The sequence below is a fragment of the Jaculus jaculus genome, chromosome 2, assembly GCF_020740685.1.
Source record: "Jaculus jaculus isolate mJacJac1 chromosome 2, mJacJac1.mat.Y.cur, whole genome shotgun sequence".
Lineage (NCBI taxonomy): Eukaryota > Metazoa > Chordata > Mammalia > Rodentia > Dipodidae > Jaculus > Jaculus jaculus.
Genome location: NC_059103.1, coordinates 23,207,220 through 23,222,989, shown reverse-complemented (window position 1 = coordinate 23,222,989; position 15,770 = coordinate 23,207,220). Strand labels below are relative to the sequence as shown.

Genomic DNA, 15,770 nt, shown 5'->3' with positions numbered 1-15,770 from the left:
TTAAAAAATGAAAGGGTTGGGACGGGAGAGATGGGTCAGTGATTAAGGCACTTGCCTGCATCTGGAGTTCATTTACAATGGCTGCAGAGGCCCTGGCATGCTCATTCTCTCACTCTTTCTTTTTTTCTTTTTAATACTTTATTTACTTGCAAGCAAAGACAGACAGGCCTGGACCACTTTGTGCATCTGGCCTCATGTGGGTACTGGGGAATCTAACCCAGGTCAGCAGGCAAGTGCCTTAACCACTGAGTAATATCTCCAGTCCTCCCATATGTATGTATGTATATATATATATATATACACACACACATATATGAAAGAGAAAGAGGGAGAGAGAGAATTAGTATGTCAGGGCCTCCAGCCACTGCAATCAAACTTCAGATGCGTGCGCCCCCTTGTGCACATGTGTGGCATTGTGCGCTTGCATCACTGTGTGTCTGGCTTACGTGGGACCTGGAGAGTTGAACATGAGTCCTTAGGCCTCACAGTCAAGCACCTTAACCACTAAGCCATCTCTCCATCCCCCCCTAATTTCTTAAAATCTTTCAATTATTTTTTTTAAAGGGGAGACTGGCCATTATTGAGGCTTGTAAAAGGAAGAATACAGATAAGAATATATGACACAAAACTATCAAACTTCGGTCATTCATTCACTCACTCACTGATTACCTAATCTGCAGCAAATGCTGCTCTTGGTCCTGTGACTAAGCTTTCTGGGCTGTGGCACTATGGGCCTTTCTAGTTACTGCCCCTAACCTGTTTTTGGCCATGGTCCTGTCTGTGTCTTTGGAAATGATACCACAGTATTATCAGATACCACAGATCCTCCATGATCTAAGTTACAGATTTTAGGATGCAAAGATGATGGTGACGAGGATTATGAGAAGAAAAACAAAATGTGGTGGCCATGGAGAGGTAACTGGAAGAGCTTTGGGCAGATTCCCCTGGCTCAGGAGGGGACAAAAGTACACACTGCCCCCAGGTACTATGCAAATATCTGAGCCCCACCCTCAGCTCCCCAGTATATGATATAGATTTATTCTTTTTTAATTTTTGTTTTTGTTTTTTGAGGCAGGGTCTCACTCTAGCACAGGCTGACCTGGAATTCACAATATAGCCTCAGGGTGGCCTCAAACTCACGGTGATCCTCCTACCTCTGCCTCCCAAGTGCTGGGATTAAAGGCGTGCGCCACCATGCCTTGTTTTCTTTAATATTTAAAAAATATTCTTAAAGATTATTTATTTACTTGAGAGAGAAAGAATGGGCGTTCCAGGGCCCCTAGCCACCACAAATGAACTTCAGACACATATGCCACCCTGCCCATCTAACTTACATGGGTCCTGGGGAATTGAACCTAGATTGTGAGGCTTTGCAGGCAAGTGCCTTAACCACTAAGCCATCTCTCCAGCCCTAGATTTATTCTTGACCTCTATCTATGATAAAAGACCAGCTTTTCTTTTGCACCTTCTATATGTTGTGAACAGATGCTACTATGAAACACACAGATCCCATGCTTGAATGCTATAGTGATATTATTTTTAGAAAGTTTTGAGGGTACTGAGAAGATGGCTCAGCAGTTAAAGGCACTTTTTTGCAAAGCCTGTCAGTCTGGGTTCAATTCCCCAGTACTCATGTAAAGGCAGATGCACAAAGTGGTGCGTGTGTCTGAATTTCATGCACAGTGGCAGGAGGCCCTAGGACACGCATTCCCTCCCTCTCTCTCACGCTCGTAAGGAAAGAAAGAAAGGAGAGAGAAAGAAAAAAGAAAGGAAGGAAAGAAAGATAGATAGATTAGTTGTTTCTGGTATGTATCTTCAATGGTAGCATTTTTAAAAATATTTATTTGTGGTGTGTATGTGTGTGTGTGTGTGTGTGTGTGTGTGTGTGTGTGTGTGTGTGTGTGTGTTATGGGCACACCAGGGTCTCTTGCAAACGAACACCAGACTCATGCACCACTTTCTGGGTCCAGCTTTACGAGAGTACTGGGGAATCGAACATAGGACAGTTAGCTTTGCAAGCAAGTGCCATTGACTACCAAGCCATCTCCCCAGCCCTCTATGGTAGCATTATTTATCTTATTACTACTAATTCACAGACTGGTACTGCTCTATGAACTGTGCTTGAGATAGCACCGATGCAGTTAACCCCCAAAGCCATCCCAGATACTGTCACGTGCAATATATATATACAGGAAATGGAATCACCAAGTTCAAACTTACTGCCTGAGGGTTGAAATTTCACCAGATCTTGCAAGTCAGTAGAAATCTGGAAAACATGACTATAGAACTGCTGCACAGAGTTCTTCAGGCCAGAAATGTCCCTGGCATGCGACCTGAGCGTCCCGTTCATCTGCCGGACGCAGTTCCAGAGGCTGCCCACGTGCTTGCTGAGCCCCTCTTTGATCCTCTGTAGACCCCCTGAGATGGAGTCCAGCCTGCTGCACGTTTGCTCCAGTTGCAACACCCTGCTCTCAACCACAGACAACCCCGTCTGCGCCTCGTGCGTGCTCTCCTTACACGTGCCCAGCTCAGCCAGCACCCGCTCCTGCAGCTGCTGCCACCGCTCTTCCAGCTGGCCACAGCACGGGGCCACAGGGGTCTGTGGAGACGGGATGGTGGTCCCCACCGTCCTTGCTTGCTCCCCAGTCTTCGTAAACCCACCTGCTTCACCGTTTTCACCTGCTCTACCATCGCCCACTTCATTCTGAAGACGAGTCACCTCTTTCTCGGTGCTATTCAGGTAAGAATAGAGCAAGTGGAAACCTTCTTGAAGCTTCTGGATGCTGCGATCGGTTTCCTGGAACCTTCTATGCATCGTATCATTGAGAGACTCCAAGAGGCTCAGGCTCCCCCCTGTGTGGTCATCTCCCCTTGGCAAGGTGCCTTCTAGGCCCGGAGGCAGGTTCTGCAGGCAGAAGTCCTCGACCACTTGAACTTTGTCCTTGAGGTGGCTTAGCTCCATCCAGACCTGCTCGTGCCCGGACCCTGGCAGCCCCGGCAGGACCGAGCCCGGAGGCCCAGCCTGGGCATCCGAACCGTTGACCACCTGCAGGAGAACACTCCCTAGGCGATCTTCCAAGGAGTGGATTCTCTCATCAAGGAGCCGCTTCAAGTCATCCACCTCGCCGGTGATGGCCCCCCGGAGGGTTTCCTCGATGTAAAAGCAATGCTCCTCCGCGTTCTTCTCCGTCACGTTGATCCTCGCGTCCAGCTCGTTCCATCTCGCGTCGAAGTCCGCGTCTGTTTCCGGAACTGCGAGACGGTCAAACTCATTGTCCAGCCGCCCATTCAGCATCCTGGTGGCCTCGGCAACTCTCTCGATCTTCTGGTCCAGTGCCTTGATCTGCTGGCCGAGGTCGCTGTTCTTCTCACTGCCGCAGCAGCTGGGCTGGGTGGAGGAGGGCTCCCGCAGCCGGGTTCGAAGGGCTTCAATGTCTTTCCTGAGACTCGCTTCTTTCTCCCCTATCAGCTCTATCACCCCCAGGTAGCTGCTCCCATAGTCATCACACTGCTGCTGCAGGCCCACCAGCCTGTACTCACACGTGTTCTTCAGGTCCGCCAGCTTTCGATCCATGCCTTCCATGAGCTCTTCCCTCAGGGCATCTATCTTACTATCCACGTAGGCTTGGTACAGCTCGTTGGTGGTCATTGTCACCGTGGGGCCCTGGGCGGCCTCCTGCAGCTGTTTGAGCTGTCCTTCGTAGCCCTTTACTTTGCCATCGAGCTCCTCCAGCTTGTCACTCTTGGTCTTCAGGGTATCCTTGACTTCGGCCAGCTCTGACTCGATGTCCTTCATGCCAGATTCCTTGCCCCCCGGCACGCTGGGTTGCGGCACGGCCTCGGTGGCTCCCACAGTGGTCCCGTGGGGAGCCGGCTGGGGAGGCAGGTGACCGAGCCATGAGCCCGGTGTTTTGCTGGCGTCATCCTGGATGGCGTGCTTGAGATTCTCTTTCATGCCTGCCATGGAGGACTGGAGGTCCAGCACCATCCTAGTGAGTCGGACAACCTTCTCCTCAAGCATCTGCACCTTCCTCCCCTCGAGTCCTTCAGGCTCTTGTTTCAGATCCCCTTTCCGACCTGGGTCTGCTGCACTTGTTGGTGATAAAGTCTCCTTGGGCTGTGAGGTTCGGCTTGGGTCCGTATCTGTCAAAAACAAAAATAAATTAGGGCTGGAGGGATGGTTTAGGGGTTAAGGCGTTTGCCTGCAAAGCCAAAGGACCCTAGTTCAATTCTCCAGGATCCGTGTTAGCCAGATGCACAAAGGGGTGTATGCATCTGGAGTTTGTTTGCAGTGGCTGGAAGCCCTAGCGCACCCATTCATTCTCTCTTTCCCCCTCCCTCCTTCCCTCCTTCTCTGTCAAATAAATAAATAAATAAAATTTTTTTAAAAAAATTAAAAAGTTAGGGCTGGTAGGCTGGAGAGATGGCTTAGTGGTTAAGGTGCTTGCCTGCAAAGCCCAAGGACCCAGGTCCAATTTCCCAGGACCTACATAAGCCAGATACACAAGTTGGCGCATGCGTCTGGAGTTTGTTGGCAGTGGCTGAAGGTTCTGGTGCACCCATTCTCACTCCCCCCCCACACACAGCTTGCAAATCTATTAATTAATTAATTTTTTTAAAAGTTAGGGGTGGACAGATGGCTTAACAGTTAAGGCGCTTGCCTGCAAAGCCAAAGGGCCCAGGTTTGATTCCCCAGTACCTATGTAAAGCCAGATGAACAAGGGGTGCATGCATCTGGAGTTCGTTAGCAGTGGCTAGAGGTCCTGGTGTGCCCATTCTCTGTCTCTTTCTCTCTCATCTGTCTCTTTTCGAGTAAATATATAAATTTTAAAATATTAAATAAAATGTTGGACATGAATGTAGTTTCTACTTAGAGCCAGTTTCTGCAAAGGCAATAAAGGGGGTGTTTACAGAATACACTGGAACCTTCCATTAGAGTCCAGCTGCCTAAGTGCTGGCAGTGATGTGGTAGAGCGTTGAAGAGGCTCTGGAGGCAAACAGACCTTCCCCGTGGTATTCTGGTGCTGCCATTTACTATTTGCCCACAAGCTAACTATCTTCTGCAGCCTGCACAGGGGAGGGACAAAACCTCCAAGGGCTGTAGAGAGATTACGTACATGGAGCGCGATGATGCCTTTCACCCTGATGGGAAGCATTCCTTATTTACTCTAGCATGTGGAAACATCCTTCCCGCATTAAGGGACTGTCACATCTCAATAGCTGACTGCCTACTGTAAAACTATACAAAGCCACATTAGTGGGATCCAGATGTTTGGTAGTGTTAACATCATATATTAACTTGAGAGTTCCTCAAAACAACTCCTAGATGTTTTACTTTTCTTAGCAGCCCTATTCTAAAACTATCCCATTTAGGCCTGTTAGGAAATTGGGGAAAATAAACACAAGAGATGGCTGCTTAGCATAGTGAGGCTCAATCGAAAGAGATCAGACTGGAGAGATGGCTCAGTGGTTAGGGAGCTTTGCATGCAAAGCCTGAGTTTAACTCCCCAGTATCCACATAAAGCCGGATGCACACAGTGATGCATGCATCTGGAGTTTGTTTGCAGTGGCGGAAGGCCTTGGTTTGTGGATTCTCTGTTTCTCTCTACCAGCGCTCTGGAGGTAGGAGGATGGCTATGAATTTGAAGCCACTACAGAGTGAATTCCAGGTCAACCTGGGTTAGAGTGAGACCCTACATTGAAAGAAAGAAGAAAAGGAAGGAAAAAAAGAAAGAAAAAGAGGGAGTGAAGGAAGGAGAGAGGGAGAGGACTTACAGCAATATCTATTGGTCTCTCAATAGTAGAGCCAGAGCCAGCATCTAGCCATATATGGTAAGGCCAAAGATAAGCATTCAATTTCTGATAACCTTATTTTGAGAAAAATAATTTCAGGGAAACAATCCAAAAGAGAGAAAAATAATAGCAATGAGAACGAGTCATAAAATGGAAATAAACTAATCATACACATAGAGCATTAAAAAAAAAAAAAAGAAAAACTACAGAAACCAATAGTAGTTCAAAATAGAATAAAGAAAGAAAGTATGGCCAGGCCCATGCCTTTAATCCCAGCACTTGGGAGACAGAAATAGGAGGAGTGCTGTGAGTTCAAGGCCACACTGAGACTACATAGTGAATTCTAGGTCAGCCTGGGCTAGAGTGAGACCATACCTCAGAAAAAAAAAAAAAGAAAGAAACAAACTATAGAGCTGGGGAGAGGGCTCAGTGGCCAAGGCACTTGCCTGCAAAGGCTAAGGACCCAGGTTCAATTCCCCACTATCCACATGAAATCAGATACACAAGGTAGCACATGATCTGGTACGCGTTTGCAGTGGCTGGAGGCCCTAGCAAACCCACTCTCTTTGTATCTGCCTCTCTCTCAAATAAATAAATAAAATATTTTTTAAAAAGAAAGAAACTAAAAAAAAAAAGAAAGAAAGAAACTAGTGGGGCATGGTGGTGCACGCCTTTAATCCCAGTACTCAGGAGGCAGAGGATCTGAGTTCAAGGCCACCCTGAGACTACATCGTGAATTTCAGGTCAGCCTGAGCTACAGTGAGACCATACCTCGAAAAACAAAAACAAACAAACAAACAAAAAACCCTGTACGCTGTTAAAGGCAGTAGATTAGAATACAGGAACACTGGACAAGGATTAACACAGACAAACCTGCTACTCTAGAGAGATGCTATGGGAAGAGGAAAAAGTCAAACAACATGGATTGTGATGAGACGGAATGCATTAATGTGCTACGCTGAGAAACCCTGGAAATCTAACGTGACTGCGGTAGGTCTTGGGATTTCATGTTGCTGTTTCTTCGCCTCTTACAATAGCAGCAGCTTTTACAATCATCTTGGCAGGAAGCCAGTGCTAAAATCCAGATGTCCAAACACTCAAGTGAAAAAAAAAATTCCTACAGAGAACTATAATGGACACTTTATTTCAACACTGGAATTTTTATTCTATCTGGGGACACTCGAAGAAGACAAGAATGGGGAAATACCACGGAAAGAAACGACTGCTTCCCCTGCACACACTGCTGAGTGGGCAAGTTGCTACAATTTTTTAACAAAAAATATGTTGACCATATGTATAGAAATGTGGTTTGGGGTGCTTCAGTTACACTGTAAGAAATTTATTCTGCTGGGCGTGGTGGCGCACGCCTTTAATCCCAGCACTCAGGAGGCAGGGGTAGGAGGATCGCCATGAGTTCGAGGCCACCCTGAGACTACATAGTGAATTCCAAGTCAGCCTGGGCTAGAGTGAAACCCTACCTTGAAAAATAAAGAACAAACACACACACACACACACAAATTGGGGGGCTGAAGATATTGCTCAGTGGTTAAGATGTCTGCCTGAAAAAAGAAATTTATGCTGGAAAATAATCAAGAATAAGTGAGCAGCCGGGCGTGGTGGCGCACACCTTTAATCCCAGCACTCGGGAGGCAGAAGTAGGAGGATCGCAGTGAAATGAAAATGAAAGTATTTTTAGGGGCTGGAGAGATGCCTTAGCAGTTAAGGCACTTGCAAGCAAAGCCAAATTCCACAGTACCCATGTTAATCCAGATGTGCAAGGTGGCGTATGTATCTGGAGTTTGTTTGCAGTGGCTAGTGACCCTGGCATGCCCATTCTTCCCCCCCCCCCACCATCCTCTCAAATAATTTTTTTGTTTTGTTTTTTGGTTTTCGAGAAAGCGTCTAACTCTGCTCCAGGCTGACCTGGAATTCACTATGTAGGCTCAGGATGGCCTCAAACTCACAGAGATCCTCCTACCTCTGCCTCCCAAGTGCTGGGATTAAAGGCGTGCACCATCACGCCTGGCTCAAATAAAATATTTTTTTTTTAATTAGCTGGGGGTCTGGAGAGATGGCTTAGTCCTTAAGGCACTTGCCTGCAAAGCCTAACAACCTGGGTTTGATTTCCCAGCATCCACATAAAGACAGATGCAGTGGTTCATGACAGCCTGAGGGGGGCCTGAGACTGCCTGAATTCACATCTCCAGATCCCACATAAACAGCTCGCTATGGCCGCACATGCCTGCAACCTCAGTCCCACAGGGGGCAGAGAACCAAGAATTGTCTGAGCCCTTCAAGCTGCAGAATCAGAGGACAGAGACTCCAGCTCAAAAGACAAAGACTGCAGGCCAGAGAGATGGCTTGGCATTCAAGGTGCTTGTCTACAAAGCCTAAGAACTCATGTTCAAATCTCCAGGTCCCACGTAAGACAGACACACAGTGAACGCAACTGCACAATGTCGGACCTGCACGCAAGGGGGCGCATGCATCTAGCGTTCATTTGCAGGGGCTGAAGGCCCTGGCACTCCCATTCTCCCTCTCTCTCTCTCTGTTTTTCTCTGTCTCTTTCTCTCTCTCAAAAAAAAAAAAAAAAAACAGGAGTGGGACACCCACCATACGCAAGAATGGGGTGCCATACTACACCATACACATCAGACCACACCATACACACACATACCCCAAAACTAAACAGAACAAGGATGGAGTATTAGGATCCATCAGGCCCCACCTCACATCTTCTCATCAGAGTAGCTGTCACAGCATATTATAATCTCTACCGACTGTCTGTCTTCCACAAAGGTCAAGAACAGTGTCTGCTTTATTTTTCCACTCATCCCACATACCCAGTACACCACCTGCCAGATACAGAAGCCTAACGAATAGTTGTAGAATGAATAGACTTTGACAAAATGTATATGCAGGTAAAGTAATGCTCTAAAACAAAATGTTAGGGTGGAAGCTATGGTTTGAACATCCTCTCCAAAGCCCATGTTGAATTTTACTTATATATTTAGGTTTCGTTGAGACAAGGTCTCCCAGACTGGCTTTGAACTCACAATGTCTATGCCCCGATCTGCAGCATGCTGAGATTATAGGAATGTAACACCACGCCAAGCTTCAAATTGAAAGTTACCTGCCATTATAAGGGCATTCGGGTGTAGGACTAAAGAAATGGCTTGTGGCATTACTGCAGGGGTGGCTGTCTCATGAGAGAAGGAGTTTGGCCACATTTTCTCTCTCCTGGCTTCTGCTCATTTGTCCCTTTGACCAGGAAGGCCTCTACCACATGCCAGGACCTTGGTCTTGGATTTCCAGCCTATAGAACTGGGAGAAATAATTTCTTCTTTATAAATTACCTAGTCTCTGGCATTCTATTAGGGGACCCCAAAACAGACTGAGACAATGACTGTGATCAAAAAGGGAAGAAATAAGCCAGGCGTGGTGGCGCACGCCTTTAATCCCAGCACTCGGGAGGCAGAGGTAGGAGGATCGCTGTGAGTTTGAGGCCACACCGCTGTGAGTTTGAGGCCACACCCTGAGATTACATTGTGAATTTTAGGTCAACCTGAGCTAGAGTGAAACCCTGCCTCAAAAAATAAAAATAAATAAATAATGAATTTATTTAAATCCCAATGCCTTCATCAAGATGCGTGGCAGAGACAAGAGAGATTTCCTGGAAGCTTGCCAATGTGACAGTGGATGAGACACCCTGCCTCGAAATAAGGTAGAAGGTGAGGAAAAGTCTGAAATAAATAAATAAAATTAAAAGTCTGAAATAAATAAAAATAAAAAATAAAATAAAATTCCTTAGTTACTTTGACATTAAAAATTATTTTTAAATCTACAGATATGTTTTTGAAACCCTACTGATTTCAAAACTGAAAATACTTCATGGGAAAAATAAAAGCCAACAACTTATACAGGTCATTTCATAGAAGCTAAGCTTCTATTCTTTGAAACGAAAAAGAGAGAAAATTAAGTGTTACAACAGCAAAATACCAAGGAAAGAAATGATCCGCAAAAAACTCATCCTCTTAATGTTACACTTAGGAACAAAAAGCACGTGCACATATACACAATGAGATTCCATTTGGTGGAAAGTGGATGGAACTGGAAAATACTAAGCGAGGTAACTCAGGCACACAATGACAAATATTGTGGGGCTGGGGAGACGGCTCAGCTAATAAGACACTTGCTGCATAGCCTAAGGATCCAGATTTGATTTCCCAGTACCAGATGCTCAGCCAGATGCACAAAGTGGCACATGTGTCTGGAGTTCGTTTGCAGTGGCTGGAGGCCCTAGCATGCCAACTCCCTCCCTCTCTCTCTTTTTCTCTCCAAAAGAAAGAAGGAAGGACGGAAGGGAGGGAGGGAGGGAGGGAGGGAGGGAGGGAGGGAGGGAGGGAGGGAGGGAGGGAGGGAGGGAGGGAAGACAGGCAGACAAATACCATATGTTCCCTCTCATATGCAGATCCTAGCTTAGAACCTTGATATATGTGTGTGTGAATGTGCAAGGTGGGGGTGATGGGCAGTATGGAGATGCCAAGAAGCCAGAAAGGGGCTCATGAGAGGGCAAAATCCAAGAGGCTTCAAGGGAGAAGGGCAGGAAAGGTGGTAGATCTTAAGTGATGAAAGTTGAAGGGGGAATGCCTAAGGAGGGAGGGTGAAGTAGCCTAAGGAAGCAGGAAGATGGGCAGAGGCGGGGGAGGGGGAGAGTACACAGGAAACTAAGCCTGTGTATCAACAAAGAAGAAAACAGAAGAGCGAAGTTGAGGGACCAGCAACCATCCTGAGGCAGCCTTGCAAAGCAGCTTATCCCTAAGGGGATGAGAGTAATTCAATTATCTAGTTTTATGTGTCTTACTCTTGTGTGCATGTGTGTTGGAAACAGGACCTCGTTGTGTAGCCCAGGCTGGCCTCAAGCCTCAGACTCAAGATCTTCATGCCTTTTTCTGAGATTACAGGTGTGTACCGCTGCTGTATCGGCTATTGTAGACAGCTCCACAGCGCTGGGCTGAACATCCAACTAGACACAGTTTTATGGGAGGAAGGGGTTTATCTCAAGCTCACAGATCCAGGGAAGTTCCATCAATGGTGGAAGAGCTGCTTCCATTCACAAATCCAAGCAGAGAGAGAAAACCACCAGCAGCCAGCAAACACCACAAAGCAGCAGACGGGACCCCACCAGAGCTCTCCCTGCCCTCCACACTTTTGAGCTGGAATTCAGATCTTCCCCCAGTGGCATCTTAGGTCTGCCCCCAGTGACGCTTCCTGCAGCCAGGCAGCTAGAGATCCAAGGTGTTAATTTTAACACCTAAATCAATGGGGGACATACATTCAAACTACCACATGGGCTTTCTCCATTTTTGTCTGTTTGAGATGGTCTCACTATCTAGCTCATACAGGCCTCAATCTCTTAGTAATCCCCTTGCCTCAACCTCATTAGTGCTAGGATTATAGGCCTGTACCACCACATCTGACTATTCAACCCATTTTTAATTTTTTTTGTCTTTTTTAAATAAATTTTTTAAGGAATACCTATTTATGTATGCATTTGAGAGAGAGATTGGGCATGCCAGGGCCTTCAGCCGCTGCAAATGTGCTCCAGATGCACGCACCACCTTGTGCATCTGGCTTACATGGGTCCTAGGGAATCAAACCTGGGTCCTTTGGCTTTGTAGGCAGGTGCCTTAGCTGCTAAGCTGTCTCTCCAGCCCTATTTTTATGTTTTTATTATTTGTTTATTTAGGATGTGCATGTGTATGTGTGTGCGCAAGCTCGTTTGTGCCACAGTACGCACGCGGGGATCGGAGGACGACTTTCAGGCCCGTCCTCGCCTTCCGCCTTACTTTGAGGTAGGGTGTCTCATCCACCGTCACACTGGCAAGCCTCCGGGAAATCTCTCTTGTCTCTGCTGCACATCTTGATGAAGGCATTGGGATCAGAGAAGCCTGCTGGGGCTTTCAGTTTTTCACGTAAGGTTTAGGGATCCCAACTCAGGTAGTCAGAATTCTGTGGCAAGCAATGAATCCACTGAACCACCTCCGTAATCCCTTTAACATACTTGTTCAGATGATTTCTAAAAATACTTTTGTTTATTTATTTGAGAGAGACAGAGAGAAAGAGGCAGACAAAGAAAAGACTGAGTATGAAGCCGGGCGTGGTGGCGCATGCCTTTAATCCCAGCACTCAGGAGGCAGAGGTAGAAAGATCATCATGAGTTCAAGGCCACCCTGAGAATACATAGTGAATTCCAGCTTAGCCTGGACTAGAGTGAGACCTTACCTTGAAAAAATAAATGACTGAGTATGGATGCTCCAGGATCTCTCACCAGTGTAAACGAATTCCAGGCACATGCGCCTTCTGTTGCATTTGGCTTCAGGTGGGTACTGGGAAATCAATCCAGGCTGTCAGGCTTTGCAAACAAGTGCCTTTAACCACTGAGCCATCCATCTGTGGTGGTTTGATTCAGGTGTCCCCCATAAACTTAGGTGTTCTGAATGCTAGGTTCCCAGCTGATAGAGTTTTGGGGACTTAACAGTATATTGCTGGGGGCAGGCTTGTGGGTGTTATTGCCGGCTCCCCCTTGCTAGTGTTTGGCACACTCTCCTGTTGCTATTGTCCACCTTATGTTGGCCAGGGGGTGATGTCCACCCTCTGCTCATGCCATTGTTTTCCCTGCCATCATGGAGCTTCCCCCTCGAGCCTATAAGCCAAAACAAACCTCTTTTCCCCCCACCCCACAAGCTGCTCTTGGTTGGGTGATTTCTACCAGCAATGTGAACCTGACTGCAACACCATCTCTCCAGTCCTTAAATATAATTTTAACTCTTTTGAATTCAAATGTAGGGTTTTTGTAGGCTGAAGAACGGATAGAAGAGTGCATCACTGGACGTGTCACTGTTTTCCTTGCTTTTTCTTGTTGTTTTTGTTTGTTTGTTTTGAGGTAGGGTCTCACTCTAGCCTAGGCTGACCTGAAACTCACTCTGTAGTTCTGGGCTGGCCTTGAAGTCATTATTGATTTTTTTGTTTGTTTGTTTTTTATTTTGCTTTTTGGTCTTTTTGGTATTTCAAGGCAGGGTCTCGCTCTAGCCGAGGCTGACCTGGAATTCACTATGTAGTCTGAGGGCAGCCTCAAACTCACAGCAATCCTCCTACCTCTGCCTTCCTAGTGCTGGGATTAAAGGCATGTGCAACCACACCCAGCTTTGATTTTGCTTTTTTTTTAAAAAAAATAGTTTTACTTGTTTATTTGAGAGAGAGTATATGGGCTTACCAAGGGCTCCTGCCACTGCAAATGAACTCCAAATGCATGCACCGCTTTGTGCATCTGGCTTCACATGAGCACTGGGAAATTGAACCCCTGCCTTGCTTTGCTTTTTTAACCACTGAGCCATCACTCCGGCCCCGATTTCGCTTTGTTTTGATTGAGAGTGCATGAACATGCTAAAATTTGATCATATTCCTGTCCCACTACCCTCTTTTGTACCCCCCCACCCCATTTCACTGAGCCCCTGGTCCTTCCAAGTAGCCCTTTCCTTCTGTTTTGATGTGACATTAGGTTGAGAATGACTTTGGGGCACTGTCACCTGGACATGAACTGACCAGCACAGCCATGATCTCACGGTGGGCATCGTGACCTCGAGACCTGCGCAATACTGAGCCCACCACCGTGCTCACACAGAGGATGGAGGAGGCCTGATGCCCTAAACTGGGTGCCTCCAAACCACCCGCTCTGAACCCTCTGCCCGTCTGCCTGGATCGAGGTACTTCTTCCACAAGCGACCCAAGTGAAGGAATTTGCTTGCCAGAGAGTTCATCCTCCAATTGCTCGTGCTCCTTCAAGTAGATTTCTCCAACAAGAGACTATGTGCCCAACTGTGCACGTCACAAATCCTGCATGGGGACCATCAAAGGTGGCCACGCGCCACGCACAGCCAAGCACCGACTGCACGTTACCTGTAGCTTTCTTCACGCTGTTTCGAGGTCGGGCAGGCGTGGGGCGGGGGCTTTTCATGGGGTCTTTGGGGCCTTCTCGGCAGTCGGCTCCTCGAAAACCAGGACAGCATCTCCATTCCAACTGGGTCACTGTCTTGTACCTAGTGACGTATCTGGGTCGGAAACTTACCCGATACCTGCAGACGGAAGGGACAGGATCTCGCTTTACTTATTTTTGTTTTTCAATGTTTCTGCTCAATTATTTGCAAGCAGAAAGAGATAGAGAGATGAGAGACAGACAGAGAGAATGAGCACACCAGGGCCTCCAGCTGCTGCAAATGGACTCCAGACACATGTGCCACTGTGTATCTGGCTTTATGTGGGCCCTGGGGAATCGAACCTGAGTTGACAGGGTTTGCAGACAAGCACCTTAAGAGAGATACTGCTAAGCCATCTCTCCAGTGCATCACTTGATTTTTTTGAGTATATTTATTTGTGTGTTGCGGGGAGAGAGAGAGGAAGAGGAAGAGAATGAGCCCACCAGAGCCTCTTGCCATGCAAACAAACTCTACACACACTAAGGGTGTCTGACTTTACATGGGTACTGGGGTATTGAACCTGGGTCAGCAGGATCTATAAGCAAGTGCCTTTAACCACAAAGCCATCTCCCCAGCCCAGGACCTAGCTGTAATGACCATGTTAGGAGCTCCTCTGGCCCTCCCTGATTGGACTCTGTATGTCTTGAATCCAAAATAAGCTCACACACGCTCCTGTTTTGAATGTTTCGACCCCGGATGGTAGTGTTGTTTTGGAGGGCTCTGGCGGCTTTGGGAGGTGGGGCCTAGCTGGAGGAAGTAGATCACTGCAGCAGGTCCTTGGGAGTATATTAGTGCTGGGCACTTCCTGTCTCACTCTGCTTCTGGTCCACCATTGTGTGAACAGCTATTCTCTGTCACATGCTCCTGAAGCCATGTTGTTCTGCTTAAGCCCTTAGGACCAAGCAATCATGGACTGAGCCCTCTGAAACTATGAGCCAAAATAAACCTCTTCTTTTTAAAAAAAAAAAAAAAATATATATATATATATATATATATATATATATATATATATATATATATAATTTATTTATTTGAGAGCGAAAAAGAGGCAGAGAGAGAATGGGCACACCAGGGCCACAAGCCACTGCAAATGAACTCCAGATGTGAGCGCCCCCATGGGCATCTGGCTTACGTGGGTCCTGGAGAGTCAAACCAGGATCCTTTGGCTTTGTAGGCAAATGCCTTAACTGCTAAGCCATCTCTCCAGCCCCCTTCTTGTTTTTTTCTTTTCTTTTTCTTTCTTTCTTTCTTTTTTTTTTTTTTAGAGAGAAAGAGAGAAGGGAGTCAGAGACAGAGGGAGATAGAAAGAAAGAGAATTGGTGCACCAGGGTCTCAACCACTGTAATCAAACTCCAGATGCTTGTGCCACCTAGTGGGCATGTGCGACCTTGCACTTGCCTCACCTTTGTGCGTCTGGTTTATGTGGGATCTGGAGAGTCGAACTTGGGTCCTTAGACTTCGCAGGCAAGCACCTTAACTGCTAAGCCACCTCTCCAGCCCCTTCCCTTCTGTAAGTTGTTTCTGTCATGCATGTTGCCAGGGTGCCACACAAGTAACTAATCCAGAGTGAGTTCCAGGTCAGCCTGAGCTAGAGTGAGACCCTGCCTGGAAAAAGAAAACATAAAGAAAGAAAGAGAAGCTGGGTATGGTGGCAAACTACTTTAATCCCAGCAGTTGGGAGGCAGAGATAGGAGGATCACTGTGAGTTTGAGACAAGCCTGGGACTACAGAGTGAGTTCCAGGTCAACGTAGGCTAGAGTGAGACCTTACCTCAAAATAAAATAAAATAAGAAAGACAGCCAGGTATGGTGGCACACACCTTTAATCCCAGCAGTGAGGAGGCAGAGGCAGGAGGATCACCATGAGTTCGAAGCCAGCCTGAGATTGCATAGTGCATTCCAGGTCAGCCTGGGCTTCTTTGGAAAACCAAAGAAAAAAAGA

General features: G+C 46.9%; 1 protein-coding gene across 1 annotated transcript in view; it reads right to left on the bottom strand.

The window, feature by feature from the left end:
• The window catches only part of Emilin2 (elastin microfibril interfacer 2), an 84,967-nt gene that overhangs the window by 24,637 nt on the left and 44,560 nt on the right, over nt 1–15,770 (bottom strand). Inside the window, exons 3-4 of the mRNA XM_045144206.1 lie at nt 13,753–13,928; nt 2,221–4,143 (exon numbers count right to left, since the gene is read on the bottom strand). Coding sequence (XP_045000141.1) covers nt 2,221–4,143; nt 13,753–13,928 — 2,099 coding nt within the window. The remainder of the gene's footprint in view (nt 1–2,220; nt 4,144–13,752; nt 13,929–15,770) is intronic.